Below are 14460 nucleotides of genomic sequence, written 5' to 3'. Positions count from 1 at the left end.
GGTGGGAGGATAAAGGCCTCAGGGCATCCTGATCAACCCCCAGCCTGGCAAGAGCCCACAGATCTCCTCCTGCACTCAGGGCTTTGGAGACAACCTGCAATTACAGCCAGAAAACCTTGGGAAGTTTGGGAAGTTAATATAAATAAACTGCAAGAATGCTGCTGAAAATTAGAGAGACATCAGGGTGGGACAGGGACCTGAGCTTGTACAGTAATTATTATTTAAAGGTTTCACTTCATGAAATGTCAAAGGAATATCAAGAAAATCCATTCTGAATAAAGGAATTTAAACTGAATATAATATTAAAAATGTTACTTTTCTGCTCTCTGAGACTAAATAAAGCAGAAAAACCCCAGCGACTCCTGTTAACAACACTGAACTTAAGAGAACTCTCTGGACACACCCTCAAACTCTATTTTACATTTGAAAAGAACTCTAATAAGAGATAATTTTCACATTTAGGCCTTTAATTTCAAAAAACTGTGCGGCATGTTGGGCCCTTTTGGGTAACAGCACCTGGTCAAGTTTGAGCGCTGTGGAAGTTCTGAGTTCTCAGACACTGCTTCTACTGCCAGGAGCTTCCTGCTCACCCCCACCTGGGGGCTGGATCATGCAGCAGGGAAGAGCTTAAACTTGATTTTTGTCTGTTCCTCTAAGGGAGAATCACAGAATTCCAGATTGGTTTGGCTTGGGAGGGACCTTAAAGCCCATCCAGTGCCACCCCTGCCAGGGGTAGGGACACCTTCCACTGTCCCAGGCTGCTCTAACCTCCAGGGATCCAGGGACAGCCACAGCTTCTCTGGGCACCCTGGGCCAGCCATTTACAGTTTTTCCCAAACATAAACCCTCAAACTGCACCAGCAGAAGTGGTGAGCTGAACTGGGGTGTCAGAGAACGGATGGAGCTGGGCCCACGTGCCAGGACAGTCCCCAGCTCACCCTGAAGGCAGTTCCTTCCTCGATGATGGTGGGTAGCTGGGAGAGACAAATGTCAACAGCAAGGTCCCAGGCTTGCCTGCAGGAAGGGAGAGAGGGAAGAGAAGGCATTACAAGTTATCCACAAAGAACAGCAAGGGAAATTGAAATCCTGACCATCCAGGAATGTGGACAGTGTTGTCTGGCTTAGATATTCCCTGTTTCCAGGGAGAAATGGGAAAAACACCTAAAGAATTTTCTGCAGCACTGGAGAATGTCAGCCCACAGGGCCTTTGAGGTATGTTTTACTATGCAGAAGGAGAATGGTTCAGAGACCAGAGATAACTGCTCTGATTTTGGCTGCCCACAAAAGGATTCTGAGGGTCACTCACTGCAGCAGCACACAGAGAAGATGCTGAGCTCTTCACTGTAATTTGAGATAAGCAGCACTAATACTGCTACAAAAATGCCCAAAGCAGCCCTGCGAGGTCAGATCTCAAAGGGTTTAAGTGTTATCAGAAAGAACAAACAAAATTTTTAAAAGAGATTTGAGTAGATTAAAATGAAATCTTTTTGACGCTTCTAAAGACAGGCTGTTGGAAACCACTGGGGCCAACGTCACCCAAACCATTCAAACCTCTGCCAACCTTTGCAGCCTTCCAAAACAAAAACCACCAACAAGAAACCTCAACCCTCCTGCTCTCCACAACCAAGGGCTGTTGATTAATGTCAGCTGTGGAAGAGGCTCTGCTCAAGCCAAATACTTTCAAGTGCTTCTCCAACCATTCCAGAGCAGCCCTGAAATGATTCTCCAGCCCTTCCAAACCACCCAAAATGCTGCTTCTGCTGTGTCTGTGGAAAACACAAACCCTCCAGCCAATGGGACACCAGCAACCAAAGTAAAACTTCTCTACTTCCAACCACTGGAACAGCTCAGTTCCTCCTCAGAGCCTCAGGGTTACACACAGGTTACACACAGGTGTAACACACTGTGCTGGCTGAACAGACAATGGCATTAAACTCGTGTTACAATAATTACAAATTCAAACCAAGCCACAAATGAATGGGAAAGGAATCCTGGAGGGTGGGGAGAGGAGGAGCAGGGAAAACACTGTCACAGTGCTGGTGACAGTGATGGCTGGGAGGAGGAGGAGCAGTGATTGACAGCTTTAATATCCCAAAGGGAATGGGAAAGGTGGGCACACCGTGGATGTGCTGCCTAAATCCCATCACACAAACAAGAGATAAATCCGGGAGCAGCAGGGACCCAGGACAGGAGGAGCTGCATGCCACCAGTGATTTATGAAAGCCAAGCCAGAGATCAGTGCACCTCCTCAGCAGAGACTGCTGTCTGCAAAGTGCTCTGCAAGATTTGTTTTCACTGCATTTGGGACACAAAGGGCTCAGCATCTTTCTTTCCTCCCTCCTCACTGCTCTCTTCCAGTAACTCCAGGCCCTCCACCCTGACAGGGTGACACAGTGCTGTACCCACAGGGTGACAGCCCTGTGAAACACCCCAGGGCTTCAACTGAGTTATGCTATGAAAGAAGGTGTTAAAGAGGATTATTTTTTTAATATTACCTTGAACTAATTGCACAAAGTTAAAAGCTCTCCTTAGCAGGAAGATTGACTCAGTTAAAAAAAGGGATTTTGCTTATCCCAAAGCCAAGGTAGCACCACAACAGGAATGGTCTGTGGAGGGAACTGCACCTCAGCCCAACACCCTTTCACTACACCAGGACTGTCTGAATGTTTAATAATTTAACACAAACTCATCAGCTGCCTCTTTGTTTCCCAGAGAGGCTGCAAAGTTTGGACATCAAGCAAAGAACAGAAGGCAGAGTCCCAGCCCTGCTCAGGGACTGGTTTATTGCCCAAACCCACAAACTGCCAGGCAGTGGAAACCCCCAGAAACACTGAGAGAGCAGAAACTCAGCCCAGTTAGAGCCTGTCTGTCTGCACCCACGGGTACCCATTAGCTGGCAGCTCGTGGAGGCTGATTTTCTTACACTCAGATTTCTGGGGCTGACTCAATGTCTAATGCTTTTAACTCCATCCTTTTTTTTTTTTTTTAATAATGTATTCTTGACGTTTTTTAATGCTCTCTTTTCCCCTGGGAGGGGTGGGTATTACCTGGCACCACACAGGTACCAGGAACGGGAGTGTCCCTGCCTGGAGGAGCAGCTGGAGGGAGGCTGAAGCCCCCCTCTCAATCCTGGGGCAGCTCATCCTTCTGAAGCCCATTTCTGGAGCTATTAAATACTTCCCAGCCCTTCGGGTCTGTTGGCCAAGACTTTCCCCATTAGTTCTGGCAGCCCAGTGCCAGCCATGCCCTGTGTGAGCACATCCCCAGGTGCCAGCCCCAGCCCACCTGTGTGGCAGCCACCCTGTCACCTCCCTAAGCTGCTTTAGGGCACAGCTGGGAAGCTGCTCAGACACAGCTATTTTTAAAAACCAGTTATTGCTATGAGTATTTGGCACAAGTCTGAAATCCTTTTCTTCTCCCAGCACATCCCCCTGCTCCAGCCACAACTTAGGGCACAGGCTTTGCTATTTCTGTCCCACAGCAAAGTCTCCTAGTCCGATAATGGGACTTGGAGATGGTAAGACTAACACACAGACACAAAAAATATCTGGTTACAGCGTAATCTGAACTAATCTAATCCTTCAAACAGCTCCAAATACCTCTTCAAACAATCAGTTTCTTCTCGCAGAGCCCCCGAGTGTTTGGGTGCAGCTCCAGGAGCCTCATTCCCTGAGGGATGGCTGGGCAGCCCTGATCCATCCTGCACCCTCCCCTGCTGCTCCACCTGGAATTGGCTTGCTGCATTATGGTTTTGTTTCCAGCCCCAATCTCCAGCTCCCTGTATTTGCAGTACATTATGACTCCTTTCAACCCAAATTTCATGGCCTGCAAACACACCATGGTGTTTCTATTAGGGATGGGTTGTAGCTCTTCCAAAGCATAATTAAGGCTCTTGGGGTTTAATATATGACCTGTGTTAGGAAATATTTCCAAACACATTATGAGGTCTTTTCAGAGGCTGTGAATAAAAGCAGCTGGCACCAGCAGTAATGCACAAACCCTAATCCATCACAGCAGAGATCAAGGTGCTGACAGAGCTCTGTGCTCAGGCACAATAGACAGAGCCACTCGTGGCTGAACAGCACAGCCAATCAATGGATATTAATATTAATGTTAATATTAATCCTGCATTAGAGCACTGCCTGCAGCAGCCAAGACCCTGCAGAGAGAGACACCACACAGACACAGCCAGCCCCTGCCCCAGGGGAAGGGGCTGAGCAGGCAGAACGCAGCAAGCCGATAGAAGTAGGAAAACCAGAAATAACCTGTCAGATCCTGTCCAAGGGGCACGGCCACAGGGATCAGTTCTCCTGACTCCAAAGCACATTGCCCTGCTCGCTGAAGGCAGGAGACTGACAGCTGCTGGGTCAAATATCCCCTCAAAAAATGGAAATTCTCACTTTTCCTCAAGTTCCAGCTAAAAAGGATACTGTCATCTCCCAAATGAACTGGCCAGAACACCAACTTGAAAGGTTAAGTTTTAAAAAAGGCAGAGCAGCTCCTACCTCCAGCAGCCTCAGCACCTGTGTTACACCTGTGCCAGATCCCAGCTCAGAGCCAGCCCAGTGTGACCTGGGGAAGTCTCCACAGCAGAGATGGGGGAAGCAAAGGAGACAGAGCCCAGGTGGATTTTGTGCCCCAGAAGGGGCAGTGGGAATCATCCAGGAGGTAGAAATTGATGCTCAGAGGTGAGGGACCGTTTGCAGGGCTGCTCCCACCACATGCAGATCTTGTCACAGCAGCCAGACTTGCTCCCCAAAACACTGCCTGGGCATCAAAAATCAGGGAGAAGTCTGGATAAAACACCCATCAGAAAACTCTGCTGCATCAGCCAGAGCCACAGACCTTGGTTCCACAGGAGCCCTACAACCCCCTGGCTGGAGGTTCATCCTTTCCAGCACCTTGAGGCCAACTCCCCTGCCCTCATCTCATCACCCAGCTCATCCAAACTGTAAAATGGGTCTGCAGGTTTCAGAAAAGGCATCCATTAGAAATTCCTGAGTGAAAGGTGACAGACAAGTAATTATTTTTAGAAAATATTTAAACGAGCCCTAAATTAGTTTCTAAATCTGTCCTTACTAAAAGTTCCTAATAACCACTGAGCCACCTCGGACAAAAGTGGAATTTTCCCCTTTGCTGGATTTGCTGCAAACTGCAAGTTTTTTGGAGGGCACTGAATAAAGTGTGTCAATTCCCTGCTCCCTTGCTCTCTACCTCACCAGCGTTTAGGATTCACGTGGAAAAGAGCTCTTTGTGCTGTTCTTATGGAATTTCTTCTGGTAAATCCTAAAAAGCAGCAGCAAAGGTGCTGTGCTCTGAGGGGCTTCACAAAGGTGTCTCCAGCACCATCCTGCAGCTTCTCAAAGGAATTTCCAGCACCACTCTGCTCCAGAACCACAATACGAGCAAAGAAAATGTGTTTCTAGACCCCATTGTGCTGCCATGTGAGTCTGAGAGAGGTAAAAAGTGGGATCCAGGAGTTCCCAGTTTCATTCCTGTGGCTCAACCCCGGGATGGCAACACCAACTCCAAGTCAAATCATATTCCCATAGGAAACCAGAAACACAGGCTTTTAATAGGCTGGCAATAAAAATGAATTATGTCCCTATAAGGAGCAGAAAATATAGATTTTTAATATGCTGGCAAAAAAGCAAGCCATAAATAACTCCAGAAATTTACTGGTTTAATTTTGAAACCCCTGCAACACCGTGTCCTACCCTCCTGCACTTGCAAACTGCAGCTGATGGCTGCAGCCCTGCCACGGCCAGCGGCAGCTCAGAGTCACCACGGGTGGCTTCTCCTGCTCTGCCCTTACAAGTGCCCCAGCCCTGGCTGCTCATCCCATTCACAAATGCCCAGAGCAGTTTTCCTCAGAAGCTGCTGATCCAAAGCACTCAGGGTCACTGTTTGGCACGTCCCAGCACTCAGAATGTTCAGCTGCTGACAGCTTCAGCCAAAGGCTCCCCAGTTTCCTCCAGGATTTTCAATAATTAAAGCAGCTTTGTGGGACCCAGCAAATGCCTCCTCAGTGTTTGCCTGCACCTGCAAAGGCTCCTGGGGCTCCCTGCTGCCAGCCTGGCCCCGTTGCCTGCAGAAACCACGCCATGGAATCACGGAATGTTTGGGTTGGAAGGGACCTTAAAGCTCAGCTGATGCTGCCACTGTCCCAGGCTGCTCTAAGAATCTGAGCTCCTCAGTGCTGCTGTGTCACCAGAGGACACAAGGAAAAACGATGCACCACGGCTATGGTCACGATGAACAGACTAATTTATTTCTTCTGATTCCAATCATTTATAGTTCTCAAAAGGTGCCAGTGGATTGGAGGGTGAACGTGCCACCTCTCCAACGACTCTGGACAAACTACCAGTACATCAAATATCTCCACCTCTATGAAGGAATGCAAAACAACAGGTTATTTACAGAAAATGTGAGAAAGTTTTCTACAAGAATGTAAACTCAGAAGGCTTTAGAAAATCTTAAAAAATCAGGGTGACACTGCTGTCAGTGCTACCCTCATTCATCATCACCCTCTACCTTCACCTTCCCCCACATTTTTATGGAGCAAATCCATTAAGAAGCTCCTGGAAATGCAGGCAGGCTGAGCCCCCTCAGCTGCCTTTAGCTGTCACTCCCTCAGCCTTTGGCAAGGCTCTGTTCTGTCCCCCAGGAGGTCCCTCAGTGTCACTGCCCCCCTCTGTACTTGGCCCCATTTGGTGCTGCTCTATTAATCACAGTGAGCAAGAAAATAAAAGCCAGAATTTGTTGTTACTGTTATTATTATTATTTTTACTATAACTGTTCGTGGGACATTGGTTTGATAGGCAGAGCTGCATTTAAGAGCTTTTTGATAACTGTTCCCCCTCCATTTCCATTAATCATCTTAAAATCAACAGTAAAAGTAGAGGAACTCTACAGCAGGAATTTCTTCTACTTCAGCAGCACAAGTTAAGGATCTTTCCCCACCCCACACAATCCCAGGGGAGCAGCTTTGCCCTGGGAAGACAAAGGCAGCAGGTGACCCATTTCTGTGGTGTTTGGAGTGCAAGGTGCCAGGGCTGGAGTGCAGCTCCTGCACCACAGAATCACAGGAAAATGGAGAGTGCCCAGAGCAGAAGCAGCTTTGGGGCTGGGTGGGCTTTGGGCTGCCACAAGCCGTTCCATTCTGACCCACTGACCGGAGCAGGGAAGCTCTGCACAGGTTCCAGTGGAAGCATGGCACGGCTCGGGCTGGAGGGGACCCTAAAGCGTCACCACCGCCACCACGGGCAGGGACACCCGCCACCATCCCAGCGTGCTCCAGGCCCCTGGGACACCTCCAGGGACCCGGGGAACTCCCAGCAGTGGCAGCCCTGGGGCTCCCAGCACTCACCACATGGCGTGCATGTAGGTGGGGGGCAGCCGGGGGCTGCTCACGGGGGTGCAGTTGTAGGACCTCATGATCCTCTCTGCCAGCAGAAAGTTCCGGAACAGGCTGGCCACCAGCAGGTCCTGCCGGAAGAGCTTCTGGAAAAGATCTGCCAAGACATTGCAGGAGTCACCACAGGCACATTCCAGCACCTCAGCTATCATGTAAAAAAGGCGTTAGGACATAAAACCACGTTAACATTTTGTTCCAGTAACGAGGAATCCCCAGCAGCTCTGCAGGGATGTGATGACAACCAGGAAAGGGAAATTCTGCCTGCAGAGCTCCCTCAGAAACCATGGCTGCTCCATTCTACCTCAATGCAGTTAAACACTTTCTACCTTGGGCTCTTCTTTGCCTTTTCTGGATCAAACCTCCCTTTTGGTGTCTCATTTCAGCTCATCCTGACTAAGTTTTGGAAAATTACTGAGGAAGAACAGGACCTCTGTGTACTGTTTAATCAAGAACTATCCATCTGTTAACTGGCAGTGTGATGTGCTCATGAGAAGCCAAAATGAATCCTAAAAGATAGCAAATGTGCTCTCTTCTACAGGGCAGAGAAGAATCGATGCCATGTGAGCATTAGGAAGAGCAGGGCTGGAGAACTGTTTACAAATTTGGCTGCTTGTGCTCCAGAAGTACCAATTCAGAGCACAACAGGGGTAGAGAAATGAGGAATGAAGTTACTCATGGGAAACAAAACTGCCTTACCAGCAAAGAGGGGGAAAAAAGCCTTTATTCATGCTACTAACCAAGGCTGGAAGAAAACAGATTGCTCTGTACAAATACAGTAAGAAAGAGAATTATTCAAGCTACGACAATTGTGTTAGCACAGAAAAACCTTTTCTGGGTTCTAATGATCAGGTCTCTGCAATGCTCTGGTAAGAAAGAACAAATAAAAAATAAACTAGCTTTCAGCTCCATCCTGATCTGTTCTTCCAGTTTCAGGGTTTAATTTTCTCCTCATTTCAGCATCTCATGGTCTGACTCCCCAACCCCCTGCCCCAGCCTCACCTCTGGGCAGGACGTTCCAGGCAATGGTGTCTGTGATGGCTGTGAAGATCCAGTTCAGCTCCCCCAGGGGAGTTCTCCTGTCATTCAGCCTCCCAGGAATCCTACAAGTGGGGGAAAGAAAACCCTTAATAAGACCCCTGTTATTTTGCCTTTCTGCTCAGGACAAAGTATCAGCAACAGGATGAGGAAGTTTCAGAAACGTGCAGCAACCTGCTAAGATATCCTGTGGATTTATTCCTAATTTAACCCAACTGCCTTTCTGTGACAAGTTTTTAAATATCAGAAGTATCAGCACTAACACAGGAAACCTTTCCATGGCCACTCACTCCTCTGACACGTGCAGCAGCACCATTTCCATGTATAAATACAGTTCTAAAGCAACTAGAAATTAACATCTTATGAAAAATTCCTGTCTGTCTGGGTATCAGAGGAAAAGCACACATCTCTGAAGCAGTGTTTGCTAATGGATCCCCCGCAGCCGAGTGCGGGGAACACGAGGCCACAGAGGCTCTGGCGAGGATTCCCTGTCAATATTTGCATTGCACAACACCCTCTGCAGCAGAGCTCAGCTCCCCAAGCCAGGGGGGCTTCCCTGGGAACCAAGGGGATCCTTGCTGAGCTTCCCCAGCAAGCCAGACACTCGCCTTGCAGCGTGTGATGGCAACTTTCACAGCAGGCTTTAGTCTCCAGGAGGAAATTCTTCATGGAAGGGGTGCCCAGACCTTGCCAGGGGCTGCCCAGAGAGGTTTGGAGTGCCCATCCCTGGAGGTGCCCAGGGAAGGCCTGGAGGTGGCACTCAGAGCTCTGGGCTGGGGACAAGGTGGGGACCGGGCACAGCTCAGAGCCCTCTTCCAGCCCCAAAGGTTCTCTGTGAAACCTGCTGGCCTGGCCAGAGCTGCTCAGCCAGGACCCAGAGAGCTCCTGTGCTCAGAGAGGTGCCCAGCTCCAAACCCCAGGGCTGATCCAGGTGTGCCATGCCCAGGCTGGGAAACCCGGGCAAACTCTGAGGAAGACAAAGGCTGGGAGGCTGCGCTGCAGAGAGCGAGGATGTGAGCACAGCGTTGCCATGAAAACCATCCCTGGGAGCAGCAGCCTCACTCTGCACTCACAGCAGGCTGTGCCTGCCCTGCCTGAGCCCCCGTGACAGTGGGGACAAAGGAGCCACCGCAGCACAGCCCACCTGGGTGAGTGCAGAAGAGAAACTCCTGCTGGCCACAGCCCCAGCAGTGCCCAGGGCTCTGAGGCACAGCAGCCCTGACAGCAGGGCCAGGAGCACCCACTGAGACACAGAAATCACCTCTGACATCTTCCACTGAGATTTCCACAAGAAAACCGAGGGGCTGAAAGCTGCCAAGCCCAGGTGCAAAGGCAAACCATGAATTATCATGTTCCACTATAAATAATAAACAGACATTAAAACATGAGCAATTTCCAGCCCCTGACATTTGATAATGCTTCAAGTAGAAACAAACATTAATTTTAGTCCCACATTTGTTATTTGTGGTGACTTTTATGGATGTGGTGCTGGTGCACGACAGCCTGGAGCGGGCTCTGCTCCAGCCCAGCCACAGCAGGACCTTCCCCCACGTGGTGACATCCAGAGGGGCCCTTTGTCACCAGCCCTGACACGAGGGACCCGAGGGACCCAGCTCCTCTCCAGGGACAGTGACACTGAGCTGGGGGCCAGGCACAGCCATTTCCTCAGACTGCCACAGACTCTCTTCTCTCAGCCCCACCAGAAGCAGGAACAGCTCTCAAGGCTTTGTTTGCTTTCCCCTTCTCAGGGGATTTTGTTTAGAATTCCCTCCTTCTGCACAATGGACCCAAGCTGAAAATCCCAGGAACGCCATATCCCATTCCTGGTCCCCTGAGAGGGGGATCTTGGGAGAGGGAGCCCCATGCAGCAACAGGGATTAAAGCATCCCTGTACATCCCCAATTCTTGGCACCCAGTTTTGGATTCCCATTAACCATTCCTTAGGTTTTTTTCCCAAACTTTTTGAAAAGCAGAACAAAGCCCAGTTGATGTCACTCAGCAGCCACACCTCCAGCACAGATGATCTGAAGTCTTGGGATCAAACAGAAAAGTGCCCCCAAGGCAGGAGGACCATGGACAGAGATGCTGCCAACAAAAGGTCTCAAAGGCAGCCAGAAGTTCCCAAATTTCCAACACTCCACCCTTTATATTTTGCTGTCTGGCTCCAGCAAAGATTTTTATTTCTAAGCTAAGGCATTGTTTTGGCTTCCTCTCAGGAGATCTGTGATGTAAATGCACATCAGGATCCACCCCACGTTCCTTCATCAGGACATGGGCTGAGCCTGGATAATTGGAAATTGGAGCCCTTCAGAGAAGGTGCAGCTTCATTTAGCCTCAAAGTCTGCAGTTTAATTGCAATATAAACTCCTTCCCCAGTTTTGAACACAACTGAATTATAAATTACAATATACACATAGGCAATCCAGGAATTATTCCAGCTCTGTCTCGAGACTGTAATAAAAATCTGTGTTCTCCATAATTGATATAAGGAGCAGATGAAGATGATGAGGTTTAAATATTTGATATCCACAGGAAACTGCTGCTGGCACACACGTGTGGTGTGGCACAGCACAGACCAAGAGCCTGGACAAAAACCCATTTCTGCCAGGAAACCTTTATTCAAAGAGGATTTAAGATCCAAGTGCTCTGTGAGGCTGAGTCAGAGCTGCCTGCCTCAGACCTTCAGCGACCTCAGCCCGTCTGATTAGAGACACTCTTGTAGCAATTGTTAATTAATTAACATACCACAGCCCTTGTTTTTGCAGTGGCCTGAGTCTGCTCCTCATCCCCAAACCGTGCACACCTCTGGCACTCAGTCCCAGGAAGGTTTCCTTCCTGCTTCCCATCTCCTCGAGGCCACAAGAGACCCAAAGCCCAGCACATTTTCCCCAGGACCTTCAGAGAAAGCAACACCCAGTGGTGAATTCTTTCCCTAAAAACCACTCTGACACCTCCTCTGAAAGACAGGGTTTGTCTCTGCTCTGTCAGTTGTAAACTGTATTTTTATTTTGGTGCAATGAGTGTCTCTGAAATACAGCTTTAAACAAATTATCACTCCCTCTCCCCAGCTGAGAGGAGATAATCATTTTTTCCCATATAAAATTAACACAATTAAAAACCTTAACACTGCTGATGAACCTGGCTAACCCAACACACCTGTGTGGAAGGGCTGGCAGCACTGAGAGGCTTTTTGAACCTCAGCTGATTGCAAACATGCAAAAATGGCCCAGGAAATTGGAGCTGCTGTGATCTCACCCCGTTAGTGAGAAGGTGCCATTGGCAGCTCCATCCCCACACCATGCAGCCCCTCACTGAACACCAGGGAGCTCTGGGAACATCTTCCTGTTAAGAATTTACACTTCTTACATCCAGACTCCTGTTCTCCTGACCCCTTTCAGGACACACCAATACATATAAAATTTGACTTACTTCTCTATTAAATCCAGCGTGACTCCTGGCACCAGCCTGACACTCTTCTGCATGCAGAACCTGGGGAGAGACAGTAAAACAGAGCACACTAATTGAGTGTTTAATGACGAGGCTCTGTGGAGAGGATGCAGGAGGAGGGCTCTTTATTGCACCGTTTTTTCTTTTAAAATGGTGTTTGGGTAGGAAACTTCAGCACGGCGAGATCAGAGCCAAAGGAGGCCCTCAGCATTTGTCACCCTCGTGGTTTTCCATCGTCAGGTGTCACAACTGGGCCATTGTAACTGTCAGGGTGACAAGTGTTCCAGCACAGCATGGGGGGAAAGGGCTCCCAGCATCCAGCACAGCCTCTGGGGAGCAGCACACCAGGGCAGGGAGGATTGTGCTGCTGGAATAATGATCAGCCTTGCCTGGGCTTCCCTGGGACATCTGGCACGGCGGGCAGGGACGGCAGGAGGAGGGGACGGGAGGAACGCATCGGGTTCAGACACCTCCGTTGTTTAATTAAAAAAACTGCTGACTCCATTTCCTCAGCCTTACAAACCCCACGACTCCAGGAGCAGCAGCCCTGCAAACGCCGAGTCCTGTCAGCAGGGCCTGGAAAATCCCCAAAGCTGCTCAAGCAGGAGTGTGTGGGAAGGGGGGAGCTGCCTCCCTCCTCCAGCCCTGCCGGGAGCACAGGGCAGCAGTGGGAAGCCAGCAAATCCAGCTTGGGATGACTTCCTCTGACAGCTCCACATCCCAGCCCCTCAGGAGCCCACTGGCTGCTGTTTAAGGAGGAATTTTCCCCCCAGTGCATCTCAGCTGACATTGGCCCTGACTCTGGGGACACCCAGGGCTCAGCTGGCCAGCAATCCCATCTCCCACATCTCTCCTCACCAGAGCCACAGGATCCATGTCCAAAGGGTTTGTCCCCAGATAAAAGGAACAATTATTCATTAAAAGCAAGACATGCAGAGCTCATTTCTGAGATCCTGAGCACCGCTCCAGTTTTCCTGTGCCATCCTCTGCCTGAAGGGCATCCATTGGAGCCCAGGACTGGGACAGGCTCCGGAAAGCTCATGGTCCCCAGGCTGTTCTCCTGATGTGCGTGTCATCCAGCAGAAAGAGAAGCCGTAAAGATCCCAGGAACCTGCAGTGGCATCCCTGTGCAATCTCTGAACTATAAAATTCTTATGACAGTGCATTACAGGGAATGCATTTCCATGTAGGGAAATTCCCTCCTAAACAGCCCCAGGCAGACTCAGGCTGGCAGAGCCAGGTCCCTGGGATGAGGCTGCAGAGTTTGTGACATCTGCTGCCTCCAAAGCAGGGCAGCCCTGGAAGTGTCCCAGGCCAGCTTTGACAGAACTTGGAGCACCCTGGGATAGTGGAAGGTGCTAATATTCTCAGATTACAGAAGATAAAGGGAAGACCTCAAAGACCAGGTTGGACAGGACTTGGAGCACCCTGGGACAGTGGGAGGTGTCCCTGCCCATGGCAGGGGGTGGCACTGGATGGGCTTTCAGGTCCCTCCCAGCCCAAACCCAGAAACACAGGAAATGGTGCTCAGTATCACAGGAATATTTTGAAACTCAGTGTAGTTTGTCTAAACCAGTGTGGGACAGAGGATTGGCTGAGTTAACCCCAAAATCTCAAGCAGAAATGCAAAATAAATACATTAGGGAAAACCCCATAAAACACCTTAAACAGAGTAGTTCCCGTTCCCTGTTCCCTTCCCGTGCTGGCTCTGCCTTCTGGAGGAGAGTGCACATCTCAAACTCCCCAGGCTGAGCAGCTCCCCAGCACTCTGCCCCTTGCTGTTTGGGGGTTTTGCAGCCCTTTTCAGGATCCCTACCCCTCTGTATGGACCAGACTTCACAGCTGCAAGGCCCTGAAGTCAGCTGGGGGCAGTTCCAGCTGCGTGACTGCAGCTCCTTTGCACCTTCCAGGAGTGATGGCACAGCAGGCACATGAGTCAGCCCTGAGCTCAGCTTCCAGGGGAACTGCCCGTGCTTTGGAGCCCGTGAGGCACCAGGATCTGCGTAAAGCAGGGCTCCAAACACTCCTCAACATCCCTGCCTGCCCCCTGACAGCCAGATCTGTCAGGATTAACAATCCCTGCAGCTTAGCTCCCAGTTTGCCTCACCCGGAGCTTTATATAGCTACAGGATCTGTCTGGAACACGCCAGCTCTCAGCACACAAGGACAATCAGCATCCACACGGCCAAGTCACACTCCAGGGTCCTGGAACTGCAGGCTGCCATCAGGAGTCCCATGCCCCACATCCCAAGGGCTTGGCTGACCTGTGCTTCTCTTCCCAGCATCAGTTTCACTTCCCCTGGAATTAGACAGAAGTGGCTGCAGCTGCAGCCCCAGCTGATGAGGGATTTTGTCCTTCAGTGACTTTGCTACAGAGAACAACATGGGATGGATAAACATTTATCCACACTTTCATTTGCCCATAAATTCCCTATATGAAACCTCATTAGAGTGCCAGTCTGGAACTGCACAAATGTTGTATTTCAAAAGCAGTTCCACAGGGTTCTGGGTCAGCTTTAGGAAAAGGGCTGAGATGAAGGAAAAGGAAAGTTTTAATGGCA

General features: G+C 49.8%; 2 protein-coding genes across 4 annotated transcripts in view; one reads left to right on the top strand and one right to left on the bottom strand.

Moving 5' to 3' along the window:
- The window catches only part of AATK (apoptosis associated tyrosine kinase), a 175954-nt gene that overhangs the window by 127437 nt on the left and 34057 nt on the right, over window positions 1-14460 (top strand). The window lies entirely within an intron of this gene.
- Window positions 1-14460, bottom strand: part of RPTOR (regulatory associated protein of MTOR complex 1) — a 99179-nt gene that overhangs the window by 51001 nt on the left and 33718 nt on the right. For all 3 annotated transcript variants that reach the window (XM_068209880.1, XM_068209881.1, XM_068209882.1), the window contains exons 7-10: window positions 11882-11941; window positions 8417-8517; window positions 7370-7514; window positions 939-1014 (exon numbers count right to left, since the gene is read on the bottom strand). In XM_068209880.1, coding sequence (XP_068065981.1) covers window positions 939-1014; window positions 7370-7514; window positions 8417-8517; window positions 11882-11941 — 382 coding nt within the window. The remainder of the gene's footprint in view (window positions 1-938; window positions 1015-7369; window positions 7515-8416; window positions 8518-11881; window positions 11942-14460) is intronic.

The sequence above is a fragment of the Anomalospiza imberbis genome, chromosome 19 (assembly GCF_031753505.1).
Source record: "Anomalospiza imberbis isolate Cuckoo-Finch-1a 21T00152 chromosome 19, ASM3175350v1, whole genome shotgun sequence".
NCBI lineage: Eukaryota > Metazoa > Chordata > Aves > Passeriformes > Viduidae > Anomalospiza > Anomalospiza imberbis.
This window is presented reverse-complemented; position numbering and strand designations above follow the sequence as displayed.